The 22,422-nt window shown below is 46.2% G+C and overlaps 1 protein-coding gene across 3 annotated transcripts in view; it reads right to left on the bottom strand.

The window, feature by feature from the left end:
• The window catches only part of LOC146809997 (uncharacterized), a 272,745-nt gene that overhangs the window by 164,734 nt on the left and 85,589 nt on the right, over window positions 1–22,422 (bottom strand). The window contains exon 1 of one of the 3 annotated variants that reach the window (XM_085616872.1): window positions 13,815–14,052. The exons of the other annotated variants lie outside the window; for them this stretch is intronic. Within the exon in view, the coding sequence (XP_085472998.1) occupies window positions 13,815–13,908 (94 nt within the window). The 5' untranslated portion in view covers window positions 13,909–14,052. Of the gene's footprint in view, window positions 1–13,814; window positions 14,053–22,422 lie in introns of those variants that run through there. 3 annotated transcript variants of the gene reach the window in all.

The following is a 22,422-nucleotide window of genomic DNA, read 5'->3' as shown; positions in this document are numbered from 1 at the left end:
ATGGTGGCCAGGTCAAGGTTGGATGCACGGAGATGGCACTACGGGGTCTCGGATGACAGTGGTACAAGGTTGGTGTTGGGTCGGGGTTGTGGCCTGCCTCCTGAGTGTGGGTGGGGAGTCTGAAGGTCATCCTGCAGCACACAGTGATCCATTGCAGCTATCTCTGCTGGACGGTGATGTGGCTGGGGCGCGGGATGTTGCAGCTGAGGTGTACAGATGCAGCCTGGATGTGGACAAGTGTCCTGGGAGTTTGGATGTGGCTGCCCCGTAGAGGGCAGGGCAGTATTTGACACGGATGTTGTCGTGGACCTGGGAGATGGCCCGTCTTTCCTTGGAGTGGATCTATCTGGAGATCATGAGCATAATGCAGAGGGTGTTGCAGTCTGAGGTACAGATGCTGGTGATTACCATGGCAAATGTGAGCAAGCAATCCATGATGCACACCATCCTGTGTGCATGGACACTGGGTGCTTGTGCGGGGCTTCTGCGGGTGGGACACAAGCAGTTGACCCAGCTGTAAGGGGACAATCCTCAGATGTTGACCTCAGTCCTGTACAAGTCCAGCCTCAGGTGGCTGCTGTTCTGCCATTCATCAATGGATCTCATGCAATCTAGAATATTGGAACTGGCAATGTCTGCGTCCTTGGTGAGGGTGAGCAGCACCTGGCTGTCAATGGCATACGAGTTGATGATGAGGTTGTGAGCGCATGTGATGGTGGAGAGGGGGGTCCTGGACACATTGTAGATTGAGACGCTGAGAGATGATACCTGTGCCATGTGCCTCACAACGACAGCATACTACATGGAGAAGCCTTGAGTCCCACTCCCATGGCCTTGCCGGGGTACAGAGCCGGTGTGGAGTAGGAGGGACATAACCTGGTGGGTGTGACAGGGCCTGGAAGGCGTGGCAGCGCTGTGTAGGCAGTCGGAGTTGCACACTCATCATGCAAAGGTGTTGTGTGTGCGCTTAGTGTATGCCTGAGAGCTGGCAGCAGATGTGTGGATGGACATTGCTTGGAGGGTGGCTGCAACATCAGACTGTAGTGTGATGTGGGTCATGCAAGGACATGAGGCTCGTGCAATGTGCACGTTGCATGTGCAGACGGTCCAGCCTTTGGCACCGCGTGGCCGCAACTGTGGCACAGACAAGCTGATGACAGCCAAATGAATGGGTTGATGGAGGAAGGGAGGAGCATCTTTGATGTGTGTGTGTGTTGCCAAATCAGGAAACTTCGTGTGCCCTTGCTGCAATGGCTGCAACATTTATGAAAAATAATGGGGTAACCCTGTGTCCCTCAGAACCTGGGTATATGTATTATATAGCTACAATGGTTCTGTCGGGGAAATACAATTGCTTTGGGATGTTCACAATATGAATTACATTACATGTAACATGTAAGAGAGGTGACATGTAGAAGTAAATACAGACAATACACTTAATATAACAAATAAAGTAATAGTTGGGAAGGTGCGATTTTTGGTAAAGTCCATATGATTGATCACATACGTCTCCTGTTCATATGTGAATAGATTTTTGAACTGAGACGTTGAGTGCGGACGTAAAGTTAGTAGTCATAAATCCATTCTGTGAATACCAAAAGTAGTAAGTGCAGTCTGTGAATACCAAAAGTAGTAAGTGCATTCTGTGAATACCACAAAGTAGTAAGTTTAGGATTTAGCCTTAAGTTAATTCTGTGAATCGGGCCCTTTCAGATGTATTTGATTGTTTATACAGCACAAGCATTCTGAGCTAGGGCATGTGCTAAATGTTAGTGCATGTAGCAAGTATTATATATAGGTATTTATGTGTATGCGGGTATATATATATATAGAGAGAGAGTTTTTTTACACTGGAAAAACAAAGGTTGAAGTAGGGTTATAGTCAGGTGAATTTCTCTGTGACAACATTAACGTTTTCATCTAAAAAACACAGAAATTCATCAGCATCCAATTAGTGGGCTAGCTGCTTTAAAGTTTACATGGTGATGGGTAGATACCATAACACTTTTCTACCTAATTTTGTACAGCCTGTGTCCAGCTGATGGGTGTAAGTGTTTACAAAACACATGAGCTCCTAATGCATCATAGGTGTTTAAAGGTGTTGAACACTTTATAAATCTTTGCACTGAAGTGTAACTATGTGGGAAGGTGACAGTTGACTACTTGTGTCCAGCATGTTCTACACATATTTTTAGGCTATGCAGGCAAAGTTTGCAACAGGGCAAAGATTCTACATACAAAATACTGAGGGCCTGGTTACGATGGCAGTCGGACGAGCGTCTGAACACCATCGCCACGGGCAGGAGACTGCCTGACAATGAATCTGCGGTTCTACAATCCTATCATATATAACCCTGGGTGGAGCTTGCGGAGTGGTACTCTGTGGAATTTCACGGAGTTAGTGGAAAGCTCTGTGAAATTCTGTGAAGCTCTGTGGCTTGGGCCTAACCTTACCTGTCCTGGACCTCCTCCTGTCCTTGGTGGGTGGGAACCTCCTGGTTCCTTCCTTTCTGCTCTCCTGCTGCTGGCTGCACTAGTCTTCCGCTGCTGTGGCTGGCTCCTAAAATTCAATCAACAGGAAGAACTTCAATGCGCATGCATGAAGGCATGCCCAGCCTTATAGTAGGGTCAGGCATGCCTTCCCGCATATGACCATTGCAGTTCTTCCTGTTAATTGAATTTTAGGAGACAGCCGGAGCAGAGGAAGACGAGTGCAGCCACCAGCAGGAGTAGGTAAGTCCTACAATCCTGTCCTCCTGGCACTGGTAACCTCCTGTCCACCGCAAGTGCAGAGTTTTTGAAAACTTCGCACTCCAAATGGAGTGCGTAGTTCAAAAAGTTCGCAAACTCCGCTGGCGGAGTGGAGTTAGCCACCCTCGGTTAATCATATTGAGACCAATGTGCAGGCAGTTGGAAAGCACTTTTTTCTACTGTGACTTGCGCTGTGGCCCAGGAAAAGGGACACTGGTGTAAAAGGCACTTCGTGCACATCCATGCACTGTGTGCCAAGCACCATGTGGTGCCTGGCACATGGTGCATGGATGTGTGGGTTGGCCCTGCTTGGGGCCTCCAAAGTCCTTTCTGGCTGCCTTTCTGTGGTGGTGGGATCGCCATGAAAAGGCAGTCGGAAAGGGACATGCTAATCCCTACGATGGTGCCTGTGCAGGCAACACCCTCATGGTAGGGATAGGAGTCCGACCACTGCCCCGACATGATCCTTGATCCTGTCTGAGGCAGAGGTCTGTCCCCCAGACTGCTGTGGTCCAACCGTCCACATTGTAATGCAGCGATTGGACCGTTGGCCTGGATGTCGGCCTCATCCAAATGAGGCCCTTAGTCTTGTAAACTACCTGGAGCTATTAGACAGAATCATCCAGCATGACAATTCCTACGTAACATAGAAGACTGTGGGCACCAGGTATTAAACTATGTACATGTGCTTGTTTTGCTTTAGAAGGTGGACTATCTGTAACGTTTATACCATAGTATGAAGGCTGCAGGAAGTATATTCTTTAGCACTTTCAAATTTTGCTTAGTTTAATAAAATAGTGTCTTTTTTGCCAAGTGTTGCATAAAGTGTATGCTGTTTTAGTAGATAGTTTTTAAGTGTATTTTGCATGAGAGTTTCACTGTCTACAAACAGTGCGGTACAGGGTAAACTGTCTCCATGGAGTGAATACTGTTTACAGTACTAACTTCTCTTCTCATATCAACTTCATTTCTCAATGTTGGTGGAATGAGTGGCTGGGGATTCATACAGATAAAAGCTGTTCATAGTAGGGAATTTGTTTCGCAACAGACGTTCAGTATTTTTAAGAACTTGGCTTTCTCTGAACAGTTGTATACAGATTGAACACGGTATGCAATGATGGTTTTCCATATATCTGTGCTACCCATGAAGTGAATGATAAGGGGTCAATGTGGCACATAGCCCATGCTGACTACACCTACTGGAGTTGTTTCTTTGCTGGTATCAATGATACCTCATATGCTTCTGAGCTATTTTGTACTTACTTTCAGCGTTCTAATGCTATAACCGTTTATAGAGCAATGTGTACAAAAGAAACTTTGAAGATATCATCAGTAATGTCATCAATGATGTAATTTGAGGTGTCATCAGTGATGTCATAAATGATGTCATAGAACATGCCATGAGTGATGTTAGGGGGGCATGGCAGGGGTGCGAGTTATAGTTAGCTCTGATAACTATAAATGGTGAATATCTGTATTTTACTTTAGTTCAAAACGTTAATGTTGTTAGGGACAAATTCACCTAACTATAACGTTACTTTAACCTTTGGGTTTTTCTAAAAAAAACTTTTTACGTAAAGTAATATTTTATCACCATACGTAAAGCAAACCTCAGCAAAGCGTGACAGCGGGGCTAAGTGCCCCCCTTCCCGAGCCTAATTAAGCCCATTAGGCCCTGGGTGACCCATGACTTATGTTTTTGAAGGGAGGTGGGTATAGTGGCCCCCTTTCCTGAGCCTGTCCTGGGTATCCCATCCACCAGGGACTTTTCTTATGAAAGTGGAGGACAGGGTTGCTTGGCTGCCCTCCCGAGCCTTATGAGGCCCTTGGGACCCAGCCCCTAATGTGTTGTTTTAATTCAAGGGGAGGGGGGCCTTGTGCTTTTAATACTGCTTCCCCCGGGTAGGAGCAATATTTTGATCTGTTTCCCTGCCCGCTTCAGTGTGGGTTGGGAAACAAATCAAAAGTCGTCTCTTAGCGGGCTGGAGCATTTTCAAAGCCCCCACCCTCTGGGAGTAGACTTTGTGTTTTCTCCCATTTGGTGGGAATTTCTAAAATGCCCCCACCAAGCAAGAGCAAAGACAGGTTTCCCTGCCTGTCCCAGTGCGGGCAGTGAAACCGCTACGTCCGGGGATGGTCTCCCTGTGACATTGCTTGGGAGCCAGCACCAGGGGATGGGGTACTTGGGTCACTAATGGCTCATAGAGGGGGGCTGCAAGACCCCCCTCCCTTAAAGTAATTGGCCCCCAGGGTGGGCTTCCCGGGGCCATCAATGGCTACAGAGGGGGGCCATGTGGCCTTTTCCCATTTTGTCTAATACAGTCTGGGAGTGGGCTCCCCAGAGACTTTTGAGGCTCAGGGAGTGGGTCTGTATGGCCCCTCCCCATTTTTTTTTAACTGTTGGCCCATGGGTTGGACTCCCCAGGGCCTTTATAGTCTCCACCCACATAAACACATTTTGGCCCTAGGGTGAGCTTCCCGGGGCATAAACACAGTTAATGCCGGCCCAATTTAATTCCTTTGTGACGCCAGAAGCATCCCTCTGGTACCGAGTTGGTCAGGGTATCTCTACACTGCTCCCTTATATTTTCTTTTAAACTTGTTCAGGACAGGGGCCTTAAGTCCCCAAGTCCTGTAATGGCTGCCAGCAACATTTTTCTCATGTGGCTGGCAGCCAATAAGAGCTCTTGTTCCCACAGGAATCTGACTCCCACGGAGCAAGATGGCCCAAGGGGAAATAAAGCTCCCTGGGCCAATCAGAATGCTCTGTTTTTAAATTGGCACTCCCGCAAGAGTTTCTCGACACTCTTGCAGACTCAACTGTCCAGATATACAATTATTTTGCAACCTTAATTTCTCAAAAACTACTGAACAAATTGAGACCACGGTAGCCCGTCTTAAAGAAGTCTATGGAAAATTCATGGGGGTTTTGGGCAGCCCCTGCTTGACGGATCACCCAGAAACTTTCCATGCTTAAACTAGTCAAAAAGTAGCACCTGTTTCAAACGTTTCTTGAAGATTCATCTAACGGTGCCAAATAGAATAGCATCACAAAAAAAAATTCTTATAGGACAGTTGACCAGGCTTTAACTACCTAGTGGCGACTGCCACTAGGTACTTTATATATGAAAGTCACCATTGTGTAGTTATACTTAGGATAGTTAGGACCTAATTAGCATAGGAAAGAGATTTTTTGGTTTACTAATCATTTTTGGCACCTGTTTGACAAAATGTCACAAAACTTTCCCAAAATAAAAGTTCTTCCACCTCAGCTCCTTCGTGGAAAGTTTTGGGGTGATCTGTCAAGCGGGAGCCAAAAAAAAAAGAAAGTTCCAAAATGCAAATTCTCCATGCAATTTCCATAAGAAATTTTAGACACTATTACAAACGAAATGGCTGAACGGAATTACACCAAATTTAGAAGAAAGTTAGATCTTTACCCAGAAAGTGTGCTTTTTATGGTTTGGTGTAAACCTGTTCAGTAGTTTTTGAGAAATTAGGATTCAAAATGTATAGATAGCTGGATGGTCAGGTCACACAGACAAGCAACTTCAAATAATAGAGCGATCCAATTGGCTTTTGCGCCAGCCTTCCTGCTATTGTGGAAGTGAGAGGCTTCCGCAAGTCTATCAGGAGCTCACATTCTGATTGACTGATCTCAAAAAGAAGCGATATGTTGTGTGGATGGTTAGGTCTAGTGGACCAATAACTTTGAATAATACAGTGATCTGATTTGCTTAGGTTTTTTTTGTGTGAGCTTCCCTGCTATCGCAGGAGTGAGAGCCTTCCATAAGTCCTTTGAGACCTTGCAGTCTAATCGGTTGGCAGCAACAAAAAGTGAAACGTTGCGGCCGCCATTACAGAGCACGGGACTCAGTTTAATGTCAATATAAAATATTAAGGATCCCTAGTTAAAACACTTGTTGTTCACCCAGCGTCCATCATCAGGTCTTTATTCTCAGAACTGGAATCTATTGACTTTCATGAACAGATGAAAAGTATTACTATAGAAAATTGACAAATGTGGCGATTTTAGACAAAAGTTTCATAGTGTTATGTGTGAAGTAGGAGTGATAATAAAAGAGTACTAAGGGAGTATGACATGTTGGTTACTGGGATGTGTCCCCAACCAAAAATGAATGTGTGGTAATTTGAAAACCAGTTGTCTACGTCCAATTTGCACAATTAAGTTTAAAGGCAAGAAAGGCTGCAATAAATGTGCAAACGCGATTTTCAAATCACACCAAACAACACTCGACTTCAGGAAACGGGATTTCTCCACCTGAAAAAAATGCGCTGTATTTGTATCCCAACTCTCATCATGAATTGATAGATCCTTCACTAGCGTAAAATCTGCCGGATAAGGGTTTACTTTAAGTATTGGGTCTTAAAGTTATCCGGATTTGTGTTAGCTCCAAGTATTGAGTCTTAAAGTTATCTTATATTTAGATGTCTACACATTATGATTTTTGTGAATTCTTAATAGTAGTGATTGACTGAAGAAGCACTTATAAAGCACAATTTACACCAAAGTCTCTACCCAAAATTAAGGAATAGGCAAAAACCTACGGGTTGAAAAGTTAAACTTTCATCGTGAATCATACCCACAGGTTAAGTAGTCTACTGTAAGTAAGGTCTCATATTGGACATATATTTCTTTATGGCCCCCCATGAGCTTCTCCTCGCATTCCCTCACTACTACCCTGCAAAAATTACCATCACCTCTCCATGGGCCCTCTCTCACACACATTTCAAGTTCGCTTTAAGAATTCATTTATTTATTTATTTAGATTTCTATAGCGCGAACAAGACCCAAGGTAGGGTATCAGAGCACTTTACAAAGTGAGCTATTCACATAAAATACAGGTCTGTGCTTTGACGGCAGAAATATTAACCCTCTGCGCTGCTTTATGGCGATTCAAAACTGTCACTAGGCAAAACTCCATCTCTTTCTCTAGCAGGAACATTAATCACAAGAGTTATCTTGATATTTTAATTGCTGCCTGAAAGCTGCACACACAAGGAACTCTGCAGCAGGTGCTTTTAAATTGTAAGTTATTGATAAACACAGCATCCCTTCTGAGGTCAGTGCCCAGTGCGACTGCACCGGTCGCACCACCCTGCCCTGCCTGAGTAGAGGCGGTTGGTTATTGCTCTGAGTAACCGAGTGGAAAGGCAAAATGCCTCTGATCTTCCACACATAACCTCTACTTTGCAATCTTATATTAAGAGTTTCCGTCACAGAATTTGTTTTTTTCCAGCAGCTCTTTACATAGCAGCTCTTTTGTCTGCAGCAGCCCTCTACAATCAACCACGTTTCCGTCGTGGAAATGTGTGTCTCAAAGCAAGTACAACTAGAACAGACGCGTACTTTCTTCGCCGCTGCCCTGTGGCTGATGTGGCTTCAGAAATACTTTTCAGAGCAGAATGCTTTTAAATGTGTTTCCAAGGACCTAGGGTTGAGAACTGCAGCACAGACCAAATGTATGTGACTGTTGAGCGTCCGTCAGCTAAACTGCCGACTTTGGTGCTGGAAACCAGAGTTCGAGCCTCCAGGTCGCGTCCACATTCTGTGATTCTGGGCAAATCACTTAATCTCCCCGTCCCTGAATGTGTAATGTAAATACGGTGCTCATGTAAAGCGCTTCGGGTCGAGTTCGTGCTATATAAATATGCAAACAAATAAAAAATGTTCTTGGCCATAAATACAATGCAAAAAATTCAGAGTCATATCACTTTTGGCTGACGCTAATGCATGCCCTTGGTGGTAAGAAAGGCACTGCTTCACCATGCTTCATTGGTAAAAGAAAAATTGCTGGAGTCCTATGTTTTTCTCAGAAGTGCATGGCTGCGCTACAAGTATTGGGGGTGCTGAATACGAAGGCTGGGCATTCTTGAGTCCACCGCATGCTTCTTTAATCCATCACTGAACACTCACTACTTCTTTATCTCACTTATGCAGGTTCTTTATCATCCCTGCTGCCTCCCTTTGTCATTGTTTTTAAGTCGTTCTCTTCCTGTTTCTTTCTCACTTTTGTGTTTTCTCTCTCTTGCTCTGGATCACATATTTGTGGTGTTGCATTTTGATGTGTTATTGGTGTGTTGCTTTTTATGTGGTTGAGTTTGTGTGCTGTATGAGTTGATTGTGTTATTGTCATGTGAAACTTAAGTTGCTGGGTTGCGCTCTGTGTTGACTGTTTTGTTGTGTCATGTCACTTTAAGGTAATGTTGTGTTGTTCTTTTTCTCTGTATTATGTTATTGTGTTGTGCTCTGTTTTATTGTGTGCTTAATTTAGAGGTGTTGACAAATGCTGCTATATTTTCAGCCAAATGAAAATGGGCAAGGACTAATATTGAAACACCAGTGTATTGCCTCCTTGTAGTCCCGGATAAAACCCAAACTTGCAACTACTGAGAACTTTACAAATGAGCAACATTATCATTTAACTTACTGTCTCTAAGGTAGATTGGCCATTGGAAACTGAAAGACTGAGGGGCATATTAACAAGCGGCAGCGATAATTATCGCTGGCCGCTCTTAGCGAGAAAAATGTTATCGCTGGCTATCGCAGAAAATTATTGCCATACTAGCGTTTTATAACCAACGCATAGGGCAATGGCGATAATTTCCCAGCGATGTTTTCCATGGAACATCGCTGGTTTTCCAGCGATGTTCCATGGAAAACGGCGATAACCTTGCTGATACGACCATGTGGTCGTAGCAGCATAATCCACCCCCAATGGTAAGTATAGCTAAGTCTGCATTTTAGCAGACGTTAGTTTTTGGAGAAAACAGCTATTTTCTCCAAAAACTAATGTCTGCTAAAATGTGTGGGCAGCCTTGTGAATATCGCGATGTGTACATCAGCGATATTTACAAGGTTGTAGTGCCCAGTGACACCCACTTTGCATCTCATTAGAGATGCAAAGGGAGGCGTTGGGTAAAAGGGTGCTAACATGCGCTAATGCATGTTATCACCCTCTTGTAAATAGGGCGATATTTTTATCTCCACTTTTTTGGCTTTAAAAGCCAAAAATTCGGAGATATGGCCTTTGTAAATATGCCCCTGACTTTTGAAAACTACATTTGAATATGTTTTTTCATACAGATGTTGTTGGACTTGGCTCTTTCTATAGGGTCATCTCCAAACTTTTTGCCTTCACCCTCCTGTTTTCTGAACCAATTTTTGTTGACTTTTATGACTCTGCACACTTTACCAATGATAGCCAGTGCTAAAGTGCTTAAACACCCAACCAAAAATATGGTAACATTGGCTTGCAGCCAATTGCTGCATTTAATTTACGTGTAAGTCCCAAGTAAAGTGGTACATGTACCCAGGCCCGGTAAATTAATGCTACTAGTAGGCCTGCTGCACTTATTATGTCACCCACTTAAATAGCCTTTTAAACATGTCTCAGGCATTCCGTTGCAGCCTGTGAGTGCAGTTTTAAACTGCCGTTTCGACCAGGCAAAATAAACCTTTTGCCAGACCCAAACCTTCCTTTTTAATACATCTAAGTCACCCGTAGGGTAGGTAGGCCCTGAATAGCACTGTATTTAAAAAATTTGTGATGCACTTTTAACTTTTACATGTCCTGGTAGTGAAAAACTCTTTAATTTGTTCTTCACTACTGGGAGATCTACCTCTCCCCTACAATAACATTGGGTAAACGTATTCCATTCATTGAGCTAACTTTCAATTGCAAGTGGATAGGAATGCCATGTTTGGTGACTCCCCATGTCTCCCCATCGAAGCTAGAATCACCTTCAAGATCCTCACCCATGCACACAAAGCTCTCCACAACACCGGACCAGCATACCTCAACAGCCAAATCAACTTCCACGCACCCCAAAGAACCCTGCGGTCAGCCCAGCTCTACTACGCCGCAGTTCCCCGCGCCAGTAAGACCAGCTCAGGAGGCCGCTCCATCTCCTTCCTCGCAGCCAGAGCATGGAATGCCCTACCGCTCCACCTCAGGCAGACAACATCACTCCCCATCTTTACGAGAAACCTCAAAACCTGGCTCTTCGACAAACCCGAATGAATTAGAAGCCGCACCCCTCCTCCCCCCCAGTGCCTTGAGACCTTTACGGATGAGTAGTCGCGCATAATAAACCCATGATTGATTGAATGATTGATTTCAGGTTACAATTTAGAAAATGCCACTTTCAGAAAGCTGCATTTTCGTGCTCTGTTTGGTGCTTGTAGCCTGTTCCTGGGTCACATGGCTGCGTGTAGCTGGACTTTGTTTATTTCTGCAATACAGCCACACAGTAGAATGATTAGGTGTCCCTGGATGGGCCATTAACTGGCACGATCGATTGCTGAGCTAGGCACAACCCCACTTGCAACTGAATAGGCTGTGCCCTGCCTTCACACAAAGGACTTGTTACCATTTCAATGTTCATGCCCCCAGCTTACAGCCAGCACAGGATAGGCAGGGAACTTCAAGGACATCAAAGAGAATTCTTTACTTCAAAGTGGGAACTAGTTATAAATATCGGAGCCTCAGACCCAACTATTCAATACACCTCTTGACCTGTGGAATAGTCGGATGGACTGCTGTGCTTTCCTGCAAGATGGACTGCTATGCTATTGCCCTGCTACCCTGCTGCCTTGCTGCCTGATTGAAGGACTGGACCTGCATCTTGAACCCAGGACCCCTCGAGTAACTCCAAGGCCTAATTGACTGGCCTCCTGATAAGAGCCTCAGGGACAGAAAAGGCTCCAACCAGCTTGAACCCAACACCTGGGTTCTGTCTGTTGTAATCACTACCTCCTAATTGGTTACATCTCAGTCCTGGACCTTTGAAAGTGGGCCTGGAGATGCTCTGCCAGCCCAGCTCTAATCATTTGAGTAGAACCAATGCAGCGTGGGTGAGCCGCAACTTGACGCATCTCTGAGCTGGACCTTGCATTTCAGCCCACAGTCTATTTGGAACTGCCACTGGCCAATGCATCGTTAACGGAGGCCTTCAAAATGCAAGCCCATCATCGATGCCTCCTCAAAGATGGTGCAGGATTCCGCACTGCAGCCCCACAGCTTCTTTGGAACATGCTGGTGCGTATCGCATCTTCAGTTCAGGATTTTGGATCGCATGCCCCTCGTTGACTGCATTCTCAGCGATGCAGGAATCTGCATCACAGCCCCGCAGCTCCTCAGAACCACCTCCTCACAACGCATCCTTGACGCAGCATCTCACAATGCTTGACAAAATAAGGTTTAAAGGTATTTTGTTCAGCTGGCTTAACTGGGTCCCTGTACCTGGCCCACACTCCATCATGGTTGGCCCATCAACTTGTGGCTTTGTCCCGGTCCAGTGTGACTAGATATCCACAGTTGACACGTTGTGCTTCTAAGCACTGTTTTTACCTAAAACTTTGAAACTGCATATCTCCGGTTCTGCTGGTTGGATTTTTTTTGTTTTGGTCTCAATTTATTAAATTTTACTCCATGTTTCTAATTGGGTGTGGGATTGCCTCTAAGTTAAGCCTGACTGCTTTCATGCCATTCTACCAGAGAGTTAAGCACAGGTTAATCTGAGGTTTGCTTGTATTTCACCCTGATAGAGATTGTAGTTGCTGCTTAAGTAGCGTTTCACCTCCGTCAGCCAGAAACCCAATTTCCAACAGTAATTTTTGTTAATGCGCCTAATTTAGTGCTGGCAAATTGAGGCACTAAGCAGGACACTGACACTTTAGTGCATGTTTTAACGCTGGTTGTAACACCATAATCTGATGTAATTGAAGCCAAAGGGCTAACAATGAATTAATTGAACTATTATACATGTGTTAAGGATGCATGCAGGTTTGCTATTTCTTCTTGTCCTGTTCACAGATATCGATTTACGCATGTATATTTGATAACACGAGTATTGAGTCCGTTGTTGTGGTTTACATAACATAGACCCCTTGAATGGCCTTTTTCTTTAATAATCAATTGTACTGAACCAGACTCTCGAGTCTTTAAAAGAGTTACACACCATGGTGTAGGTACATTTGCAGACAAAAGCAACACATGCTTTGAAAATTAATTTCTAGATTCGACAACCATTTATGACTATTTGGCGCAGGTCCAGCTCTTCAAATATTTAGACATCAGATACCCCAGAACTGGTACTGGAGTGACTACTTCAAGCTCTTACTATATAAGCCGATGCCTTCATATATAGAAAACATTGTGAAGGGGGCATTGGTAACCACGCCTGTGCTTTGATTGTGGCTGAACGTTCAACAATCAGCACAGAGGAGACCAGCCTGTGTTAGAAAAGAAAGGTCCATTTCTCTTGTTTATTTCACGATGCTTGCCTTCTTCGTGCAGTAAAGTTAATGCGATCACTTACCATCAGAATCTGTACAAAGAGCACACGTCATAAGCTGCTAGGAAGACCCCACTGGCACAGTAAGGGTGTCTTGAGACCTAATACCAGCAAGGAAAATGTACCCCAGCCCCCTTGAATGGGTAGCCACCCATAACTGAGGAGAATGGAGCCCTCCACACAGCGAGGGGTGAGTGCATTAATATGCATGTAGGACTGAATGTCGTTTACACAGTTTTTCAATACCATAAAGTTAGTAGCTTCAGCACGATCATAACCCTCTGCGTACAGATCCTAATAGTCTTCTCTGTAAAACTCACATACACCCACAAGAACATCTCTTGGCGCTATTCACAGATAAGGGCTGGTAATTGCTGCTCATTTCTGTGGTAGATGGTTTATCAGGTTCAGGAGGATAAAAGACGGAATGGACCCGACCAGAATATGAGCTTGTGCTAGTGTTTCAACACATATCCCTTGAGTAAATGTATCAGTTAACTGAGCCACCAGACCCACATGAGATGTATACACACATGCCACATGGCTTACTGCTAGGAAAATCCAAGTGGAATAGAAAGGGTGGCATAAGCCATGGAAGAAAAGTGTTCCCCCGCCCTTGTTGGATAGTAAATTAATTGAGGTGAAGTGTACACCTTAGATGCCCGGTCTAGGTGTCACTGCACCTGCTGTACCCCTTCTTTGGGCTCACAACGAAAAGATTGGGCGAATTGTACAGTACATACCGGTCTGGGAGCAGCTGCACAGGAGCAGAAACCAAAAGCACAGAAACCGCCAGCAGTCTTGAAACAGCAACATGTCTAGGCCAGATGTCAACATCGCTCTGCGCCCTTCCTCACGTGCACTGCTGAGACCGACGAGTGAAACCAGCCCCCCCACCCCTCCCCCAGACTTCCTCTTCACCACTGCGCTTATATAGCTAAAGATTATAGAATCGCTTTGTTAATGCTGGTTACATAACCTAGTGAATTGGGCATCTGTTGGGGACCAGACCTGAACTGTGGGCGCACCCGCCCAGCTTTTCACCTCTCTGACGTCAGTACATTTAGTGCTACACAACTGAGCCATAGTTAAAGGTGTCTTTTACAGCTTTTAGACTGTTACGCGCTGTATATTTTTCATTTACTCTGCTTTTATGATGCATTTTAACCAGTGGTTTCATCCTAGTCGATGGCAACAGAAGTTTTTTTTTTATCTAACTGAATACTAATCATTTATTCTACCTAAGAATGACCACCAAGACTGTGAGCCTCTGGCCTGCGTGTTCTACGCAAATTGCCTCCTCAACCCCTCCTCGGCCCCGTCCTTCACTTAATCCAGATATGTTCACTATCCGAAGACTCCAAGTTGTCTCGCTAAAAAATAAACCACACCAGCCCCCTACTCTGAGGTCACTCTCTAAAAAGCGGGCCCACGAAGAGGAGGCCCACCCAAGCCATATCCTGTTCTGTTGTTTGTGTTTCTATTGGCAGCACTGGGAATCGAGTGGGATCAGGAGATAATTCTTTCTAGTGTTTTTTAGACAGTTCACTGGCCTCGAGTGAGCATTACGTAGAGGTGACATTACTGACAGGGGGGCAGGGCTTACTGTAGCAAACCACTGGTGCTGTCCGTCTGCGGCTTGTGGGGGCACCTTGCTGACACTGGCAGCTGTCAGTGGCCTCTGTTGGGTATTGTCCTTATGGGCAGTTTTCCTTGGGTTGTGGACAGAAGTCTGTTCCAAGGGATGGAGCGGGCCACATTCAATCAATCAACCAATCAATCAATCAATCAGGGACTTTTAAAGTGCGCTACTCCCCCATGAGGGTCTCAAGGCGCTGGGGATGGGGGGTTAGGGGGTGTGCAGATCCGGGTCCGCCGAAAGCCAGGCCTTGAAGCTCTTCCTGAAGGTGTGCAGGGTAGGAGAGTGTATGATGTTGAGTGGGAGTTCGTTTCAGGCTTTGGCTGTGACGTAGGAGAAGGTTTTTCCACCTGCTCTGGTTCTGCGGATGCGCGGGGTCTCTGCTAGGACGAGGTCAGCGGAGCGAAGGTTACTTTTGGGTGCGTGGAAAGAGATTCTTTCATTGAGGCATTTGGGTCCGATGTTGTGAAGGGATTTGTAGGTGTGGGTGAGTAGTTTGAAAGTTACTCTCTTCTTGACGGGGAGCTAGCGGAGGTTTCGCAGGTGTTGGGTCATGTACTCATGTCGTGGGGTGCCGAGTACAAGTCTGGCTAATTTGTTCTGGATGGTCTGGAATTTTTGTATCAGGGATTTGTTGATTCCAGGGTAGAGGGCGTTTCCATAGTTAAGTCTGCTAGTTATGAGTGTGTGGGTGGCGGTCTTTCTGGCTTCGTGGGGGGATCCACTTAAAGGTCTTGCAGAGGATGCGGAGGGAGTTGAAACAGATGGAGGAGACGGGGTTGATCTGATGAGCCATGGTGAGGGAGGAGTCTAAAATGATGCTGAGGTTCCGTGCATGGTCCGTCGGAGTAGGTGGGTTACCGAGGGTGGAGGGCCACCAGGAGTTGTCCCACATGGTGGAAGAGGGTCCAAGGACGAGGACTTCTGTCTTCTCCGAGTTCAGCTTTAGGAAGAAAGTTGCTCATCCAGGCTGCAAAGTCTTTCTGTCCTTCCTGGAAGCTGAGTCTGGTGTCTTTGGGGTTCTTTGTGAGGGAGAGGATGAGCTGGGTGCCGTCAGCGTAGGATACTATGCTGAGGCCATGCTGTCTGACGTTGGCGGCGAGGGGGGCCATGTAGATGTTGAAGAGCGTGGGGCTGAGCAATGATCCTTGGGGTACTCCGCAGTTGATCTCTGTGGGTTCGGAGAGGAAGGGTGGGAGTCTTATCCTTTGGGTTCTGCCGGCGAGAAAGGAGCAGATACAGTCGAGGACGGTTCTCCTTATGCCAACATCGTGGAGTCTGGCTGCAAGAGTGCGGTGGGAGGCGGTGTCGAAGGCTGTGGAGAGGTCTAGCAGGACGAGGGCCTCAGTGTGTCCCTGGTTGAGAAGCACGCAGATGTCGTCGGGGGAGGCAAGGAGGGCGGTCTCGGTGCTGTGGTTTCTGCGAAATCCGTGGTCAGTTGGGCATTGACAAATTTCTTGGTGACTTTGGCTGCGAAGGGAAGGAGAGAGATGGGCTGGTAGTTTTTCAGGTCCGTCGGGTCAGCCAAGGGTTTCTTGATGAGGGGCTTGACCTCAGCCTGCTTCCAGTCGTCGGGGGAGATGCCAGATTTGAAGGTGGCATTGATGGTGCGTCGTAGTTTGGACGCAATGGCGGTGGCGGCTCTGTGGAAAATGTGAGCCGGGCAGGGGTCCGTGGGGGCTCCTGAATGGGTGCTCTTCATGGTCCTGGTGGTGTCTTCGGTGGTAACCGGTATCTAGGTGGTGATGGCGGGCTGGCTGTCATTGCTGGAAGTAAGGGTGTTTTCCAGAGTCTGTTCACTGAAGTTGTCGTAGAGGGCCTTGATTTTCAGGTGGAATTAGGAGCCGAGCTTGTTGCAGAGGTCCCGGGATGGTGTGATGTCCGTGGCTTCGCTGGGGGGTTTGGTGAAGTGCTGGATAATGTTGAAGAGTTCCTTTGAGTTGCTGGCATTAGTGAGGATTCTGTTCCAGATGAAGGTCCTCTTGGTAGCTCTTCTGAGTTGGTAGTATTCTGTTATGGTGTGCTTGTAGGTGGACTGGTATTCGGTGGTTTTACTATTTCTCCATCGTTTCTCGAGTTTCTGCAGGAGCGTGTGGCTTCTTGGAGGTCGGTGGCTAACCAGGCAGCCTTCAGAGGGCGTTGTCTGTCAGGGTGGTGGAGGGGAGCGAGATTGTCCATGCAGCTGGTGATCCAGCGGTGTAGTTTCATGTCTGCAGAGATGGCGTCGGTCGTTGCAGAGGGGGGGTCGTGGATGAGTTGAGGTGGTCCTTTGTGACCTTGCTCCAGTTCCTTCATGACGGGTGCGGGGTGGGCTTGTGTGCAGTGGTTGTGCTGAAAGGGAAGTTTACGCAGTGGTGGTCTGTCCATAGGGGCTGCGAGGTGTGGCTGAAGTGGATGTTTGCCCCTCCTTACTTTATTGGGAATGGTGGCACTGTCTGCCTACTGGGATACATCTGTGAGCAAGTTAGGGTTAGGTGCTGCACACATGAGGTAGGTGGAGTTTGCGGGGTTCTGCTACCCGAAACTCCACGAAGTGCTGAAAAATCTCTGCCACGCTCAGCAAGCGGCAGGGTGTGGTAAGTCATGCTGCTGGTACTGATTTTTAGCGGCAGGAGTAGGTCCTGCACTGTTAAATCAGCACAAATGGCACCATGCACAGTGCAAGAGGGCACTGCTTGTTTCTTCCACTCGAGTAGATATATTCCTCGAGTGGCAGCTTCTTCAATGTGAGCAACAGGTTTCTCAACGCGTGCAGCAGCAACCTGCCACGACAGACTGTGTTGAGAAATCTAGCCAGGAGGTGGTCTAGTGTATGATTTTCCTCGCTCACGCATTCTAAGTTGGTGAGCAACACAAGACAAAAAACTCTGCTCCATGCCACTTTGTGCAGCTTTTAGGAACTCCATGCTCTACGCAGAGTGCGGAGTTGGCAAAATTCTGCAAACTCAGCTGGCGGAGTGGAATACGTAGCCCACCCCTACCACAGATGAGGAGAATAGTTCCCCACAGGTCAGTCCAGTGGCTCAAGTGATTCTAGACTGAGGGATCTAACTGAGTTTAGAGACGCATAGAACTGACAAGCAGGGGCGGCTCCTCCACTAGGGCGGAGGAGCATCGCTACACTGCTCTCTCGCAATGCGAGAAAGCCAGAATATAAAATGGTAATAACTTTTAGCTATTACCATTTTATGTTTGCTTTGCGCATTTCAGGCGGGCGAGTCTGCTCTGCTCTTTTAGCTAGGCAGGGGAGGAGTGGTTTGCCCACTCCTGAGTGCACAAAGACTGTTTGGTCGGCCCTCTCCGCCACCCAAACCAGTCATGCGCATTCTGCCCTTCTCCATGCAGGCTGCATGGACAACATGGCCACCCCATTAGCCCCTGGCTGGGTGCCATCTAGCAGTGTTGTGATTGGCTCAAAGGAGGGAGCCTGGCTGCCTGCTTCCTGTTCCTATCGCAGGCAGGAAAGCAGGAGAGCAGGAGCAGTAAAGATGCGGGACCCGGCGGGAAAGGTAGTTTTTTCTTTAAAATGATGATCCCCCTTCCAGTGTGACCCCCCTCCTCATGTGACCCCCTCCCCACATACTGGACCAATCAGGGACTGTATCTGACCTGTGCTCAATTGTGGTTGACCTAAAGTTTTGACTTCAACCCGGTCCAATGTAAACAACAGTGGCAAGGATTGGACTTGTGCTTGTGCAGTGCCATACAGTAATGTTTGTACACTACCATCCCATACCTAAGACCAATTCAAGTTTATATTCTCCCTGACTGGTCTTTTTTATTTTTCAAGATGTTCTTTCTGTCTGTTCTGCCTGAATCCACCTCTACAAGTATACAGTTTGAGCTGGCAAATATGAAGTCTTATACTGTGACCCAGCTAAAGGAGTGCTGTAAGGAGAGGGGATTTCCAGCCAAGAGCAACCACCAGGAAGGTGGAACTGCAAAATGCCCTGAGGGCCTTGGCAGAAATCCACCAGGAACTTGATCAGGCAACTGAAGGAGATGATGAGATGGACAGGCAAGAAGAAGCTTTGGATCTCAGCACCTGAGAGGCAGCAGCCTGCTGAAGAAACTGACTTGACCCCTGATTTGGAGCTCCATGACAGAGCAGGGAGTAGTGTATCTTCCTGCAGTTTATCCCCAGAGGAGCTGGCTGAAAGGAGGGAGAAGAGTTCAGGCTGGAGATGGCCAAGCTCAGGATAGAGGCAGCCAAGGTGCAGGCTGAGGCGTAGAGGGAAATGGAGGAAAGGAAACTGGCCGTGGAAGAAAAGGAAATCCAGTAGCTAATGCACTGAGTCTTGAGGAGCTGGAATTAAGACCAGACAGTTAAGGTCCAGCAGTGATGGTGGCAGCATGCCTGCAGTGCTTGAAGGGACAAAAAGGTCTGCATCCCCAAGGATCTGGTGTCCAGTTATATGGTGGGACATGACATCGACAAGGTAGCCCTGAGGGTTCACAAGGTCTCAGAAAAGCATGGTGGTGCTTTGATGAAACACATGCCTACAGTGGGGCAGACACACTTCTTACTTTAGAGGTTGTAAACCAAACCAGGTACTCTCTCATGAAATCCATCTTGTTTGCTAAGTTTTAAGACCCCTGAAAAGTATAGACAGAGGGTCACTGACAGTCAGATGCTTCCCACCCATTCCTGGGTAGATTTTGTGAACTACTCTAGCAAGGCACTGAAGGTTGGGTGTGGGGCAGGAAAGTTAAAGAATACAGTGGGTTGTACAAGTGCCCCCTCAATAATTGCTTTCAAAAGCTGTGCCTGCAACAAGAAGACATTAAGCTGATCTCCTCAATAATTGCTTTCAAAAGCTGTGCCTGCAACAAGAAGACATTAAGCTAACTGACCCCAATAAGCTTGCAGAGGAGCCGGACCTCTGGGAGAGCACCAGAGTGTCGAAGAAAGTACCTGGGAGTAACCTCAGGAAGAGTGGTTCAGGTTCGTCTCAGCAGAGTGAGGGGGAGGCTAAAGATGAGCCAGACAGGCTCCAGAGTAAGGGGAAGGAAAGGGTCCCCATAGCCCATCTGAGAAACGGGGTGGTTCTGGTGGGCGGTGACCCATGGTGCTCCATTTCCAACTCCGCTGCTTTGAGTGCCCACAGTTCGGACACAAGCAGGGGGACTCCTACGATGAGACCTCTATGGGAGTTGCCAATATGGCCTTAGCGGTGAGTAGTGCCCAGGGGAAGGTCTTAGATCATTCCATTAACTTCTTCAGCTGGGGAATAGACTAAGAAGGTGAGCTTGTGATCCCTGAGGTGGGAGTCATCACTTCCACATGGTGAAAGTGAATGGGTCCAATGTCACTGTTCTGAGGGACACCGGGGTTAGCCAGACCATGATAGTGGAAAGGCTAGTTTCTCTAGAGCATTACACCGCCCAGGTGTGTACGGTGGCTCACACCCATGGGCAGGACTTTTTCTGACCTATGGCTCTGGTATCTCTGGAATGCAGTGCTTAATTTGAGCCAATGATTTCCAGTACTCGGCACCAGTACTTAATTGTCAACACTGGGGCTTGTAACAGTCTGCCACATGGTGGCACTGTCTGTCTAATATAAATCTGCAGTACAACAAAGAAATGGTCAAGTAGTACACAACAATTATTAGAAAAACAAACAATAAGTCGCATCCACAATACCAACTCGTAAAGTCAAATTTGCAAGTATTGCCATTTATTTGGAATGAAGTTATGACTTTTAGTTGTGGCAACGCAGTTGATCAATCCTCTTAAGGTAATACAAATATTCACAATAATGGGTGCTCAGGGTTGGGAAACGGGAAATGAGGAGTGATTGTGATCAAAGTGGAGACGTGAGGGTAGTGGACAAGGACAGGGTAGTGTGACATATATCCATCACATTCACACAGTGATACTGATCAAGCCTTAACAAAGGTCAGTTGTTCCAAATATGCCACATAGCAGTACATGAACACTGTCAATGAATTACAGTTGTCCTGGCTTGTGATCTGGTTGTAGTCAACGTTTCGACCCCCTATAAAGTTAACTAGGTGAGTCCAGCCTTAGGGTGGGGACTTCATCAGGACTAGGAAAGAGCACCTAAAGGCAATGGGATACTGCCTGTTAGGAAAGCGAATCTGGTAGGAAAAGGTAGTGAATGCGTTTGAAATGGGGTTAATGATCACCTAATATAACATCCAGCGTGTTTCTATGGGCTGGGCAATTGTGTGCAAATGTGGCTCACCAGAGCTCCTAAATGCAGAGAAAACACCCACATAATGTATGCGATAGGGGACCGATAATGACAAATTAAGACAAAAAACGAAGGTAAAACCTATTGCTTATTGAGCACGTACTCAGAAAGGTGGCGGAGGTACGGCCATCTGTGCGCTTTGCGGAATTCAAACTGCAGGTCAAAAGATCGCTGTCAGATTACAGATAAATCCGGAAAAATTTGGGACAGAAAGGGTAACGTCAAGTCGAGTATAAGATGTGGGTGTGGCAATTAACACATCTTTAAATTCCACTACTGGTTGAACATCGGCTCAAATGTGGACCCAAACTCCCTGTAGGGAAATGGGGGGGGAACAAGGGCAACAAGAGGGACACTCCGTCAGCCACCAAAGGTCCACTTTCATGCAAATGTGAAATTGCGCTGAACGTGCACGTTGAGTGCAGCAGCTGGATGGCTGCACATCGAGTGACATGAGAAAGGGGGCATCAAGAGTGGACAAACTAACATTCTTGAGCATCGTTCGACATTGGGTACCCGGTAGATTTTAAAATAGCAAACTAGTAAGCCAGGATTCGGATAATAAAAGTGTCAAAAATGTAATCGGAGTTGTAATGTTGAAATGCTGCAGCCATGTCAGCACAAGTAACGCAACAAAAAATACCTCATCATTGATAAACTAAACATTGGACGTACATACAATAGGTTATTGTTATATACACGAAACAGAAGGGAGACAACTTAATATAAATGTTACTGCATACCCCAGATGTCTGAATTACAGTGATAGATGAGATACTAGGGAGTTACTCCATGAGACTATAAATATTTACAAGTAACCACATGTTTAAAAGTATATTTGGTTGTTAGTCTAATATACAGATGTTGGAAAAACAGCAACAGGAAAATAAATGAACATTGTGGATAGAAACATCATCATAGTGTATTGTTAACAGATATAGCTCAGGGATGACACTACCCAGTGGCGAGAGTAGACAATAGGGCATTTGTGCCATCAAGTTCATTGAGACCACTAATGAATGCACATCCAAAGAAAATAAATTAACATTATGGATAGAAACAACGTCATATAGTATTGTTAACAGATAGAGCTCAGTGTGGGAAGAGAGAACACTACTCAGTGGTGAGAATAGACATTTGGGCATTTGTGCCATCAAGTTAATTAAGCCCATTGTTCACAGTATCCATTTTCTGCATCCATTTAGATTCCCATATGTTTAAGATGGAGTTGATGTCACCTCCCCTGCTTCCCATGGTCACTTTCTCCAAAATCAACCTTCTCAGTGATTCTGGTTTGTGTAGTTTTGTCGTGAAATGTTCGACTAGGGGTGCACCTACTGTGCCGCGTCTAATCCTACTACAATGTTGTAGTATCCTTGTTTTGACCTTTTGTCTCGTTTGTCCAATATATAGTTCATTGCAAGGGCACAATATGCCATAGTTCACATCAGTGAACTTTTAGGTGGATGGTGTGCTGTTTGTAGCAGAATTG

The sequence above is a fragment of the Triturus cristatus genome, chromosome 7 (genome assembly GCF_964204655.1).
Source record: "Triturus cristatus chromosome 7, aTriCri1.1, whole genome shotgun sequence".
Classification (NCBI taxonomy): domain Eukaryota; kingdom Metazoa; phylum Chordata; class Amphibia; order Caudata; family Salamandridae; genus Triturus; species Triturus cristatus.
Note: the sequence above shows the minus strand (reverse complement) of the source record. Positions and strands in the feature narration are given on the sequence as shown.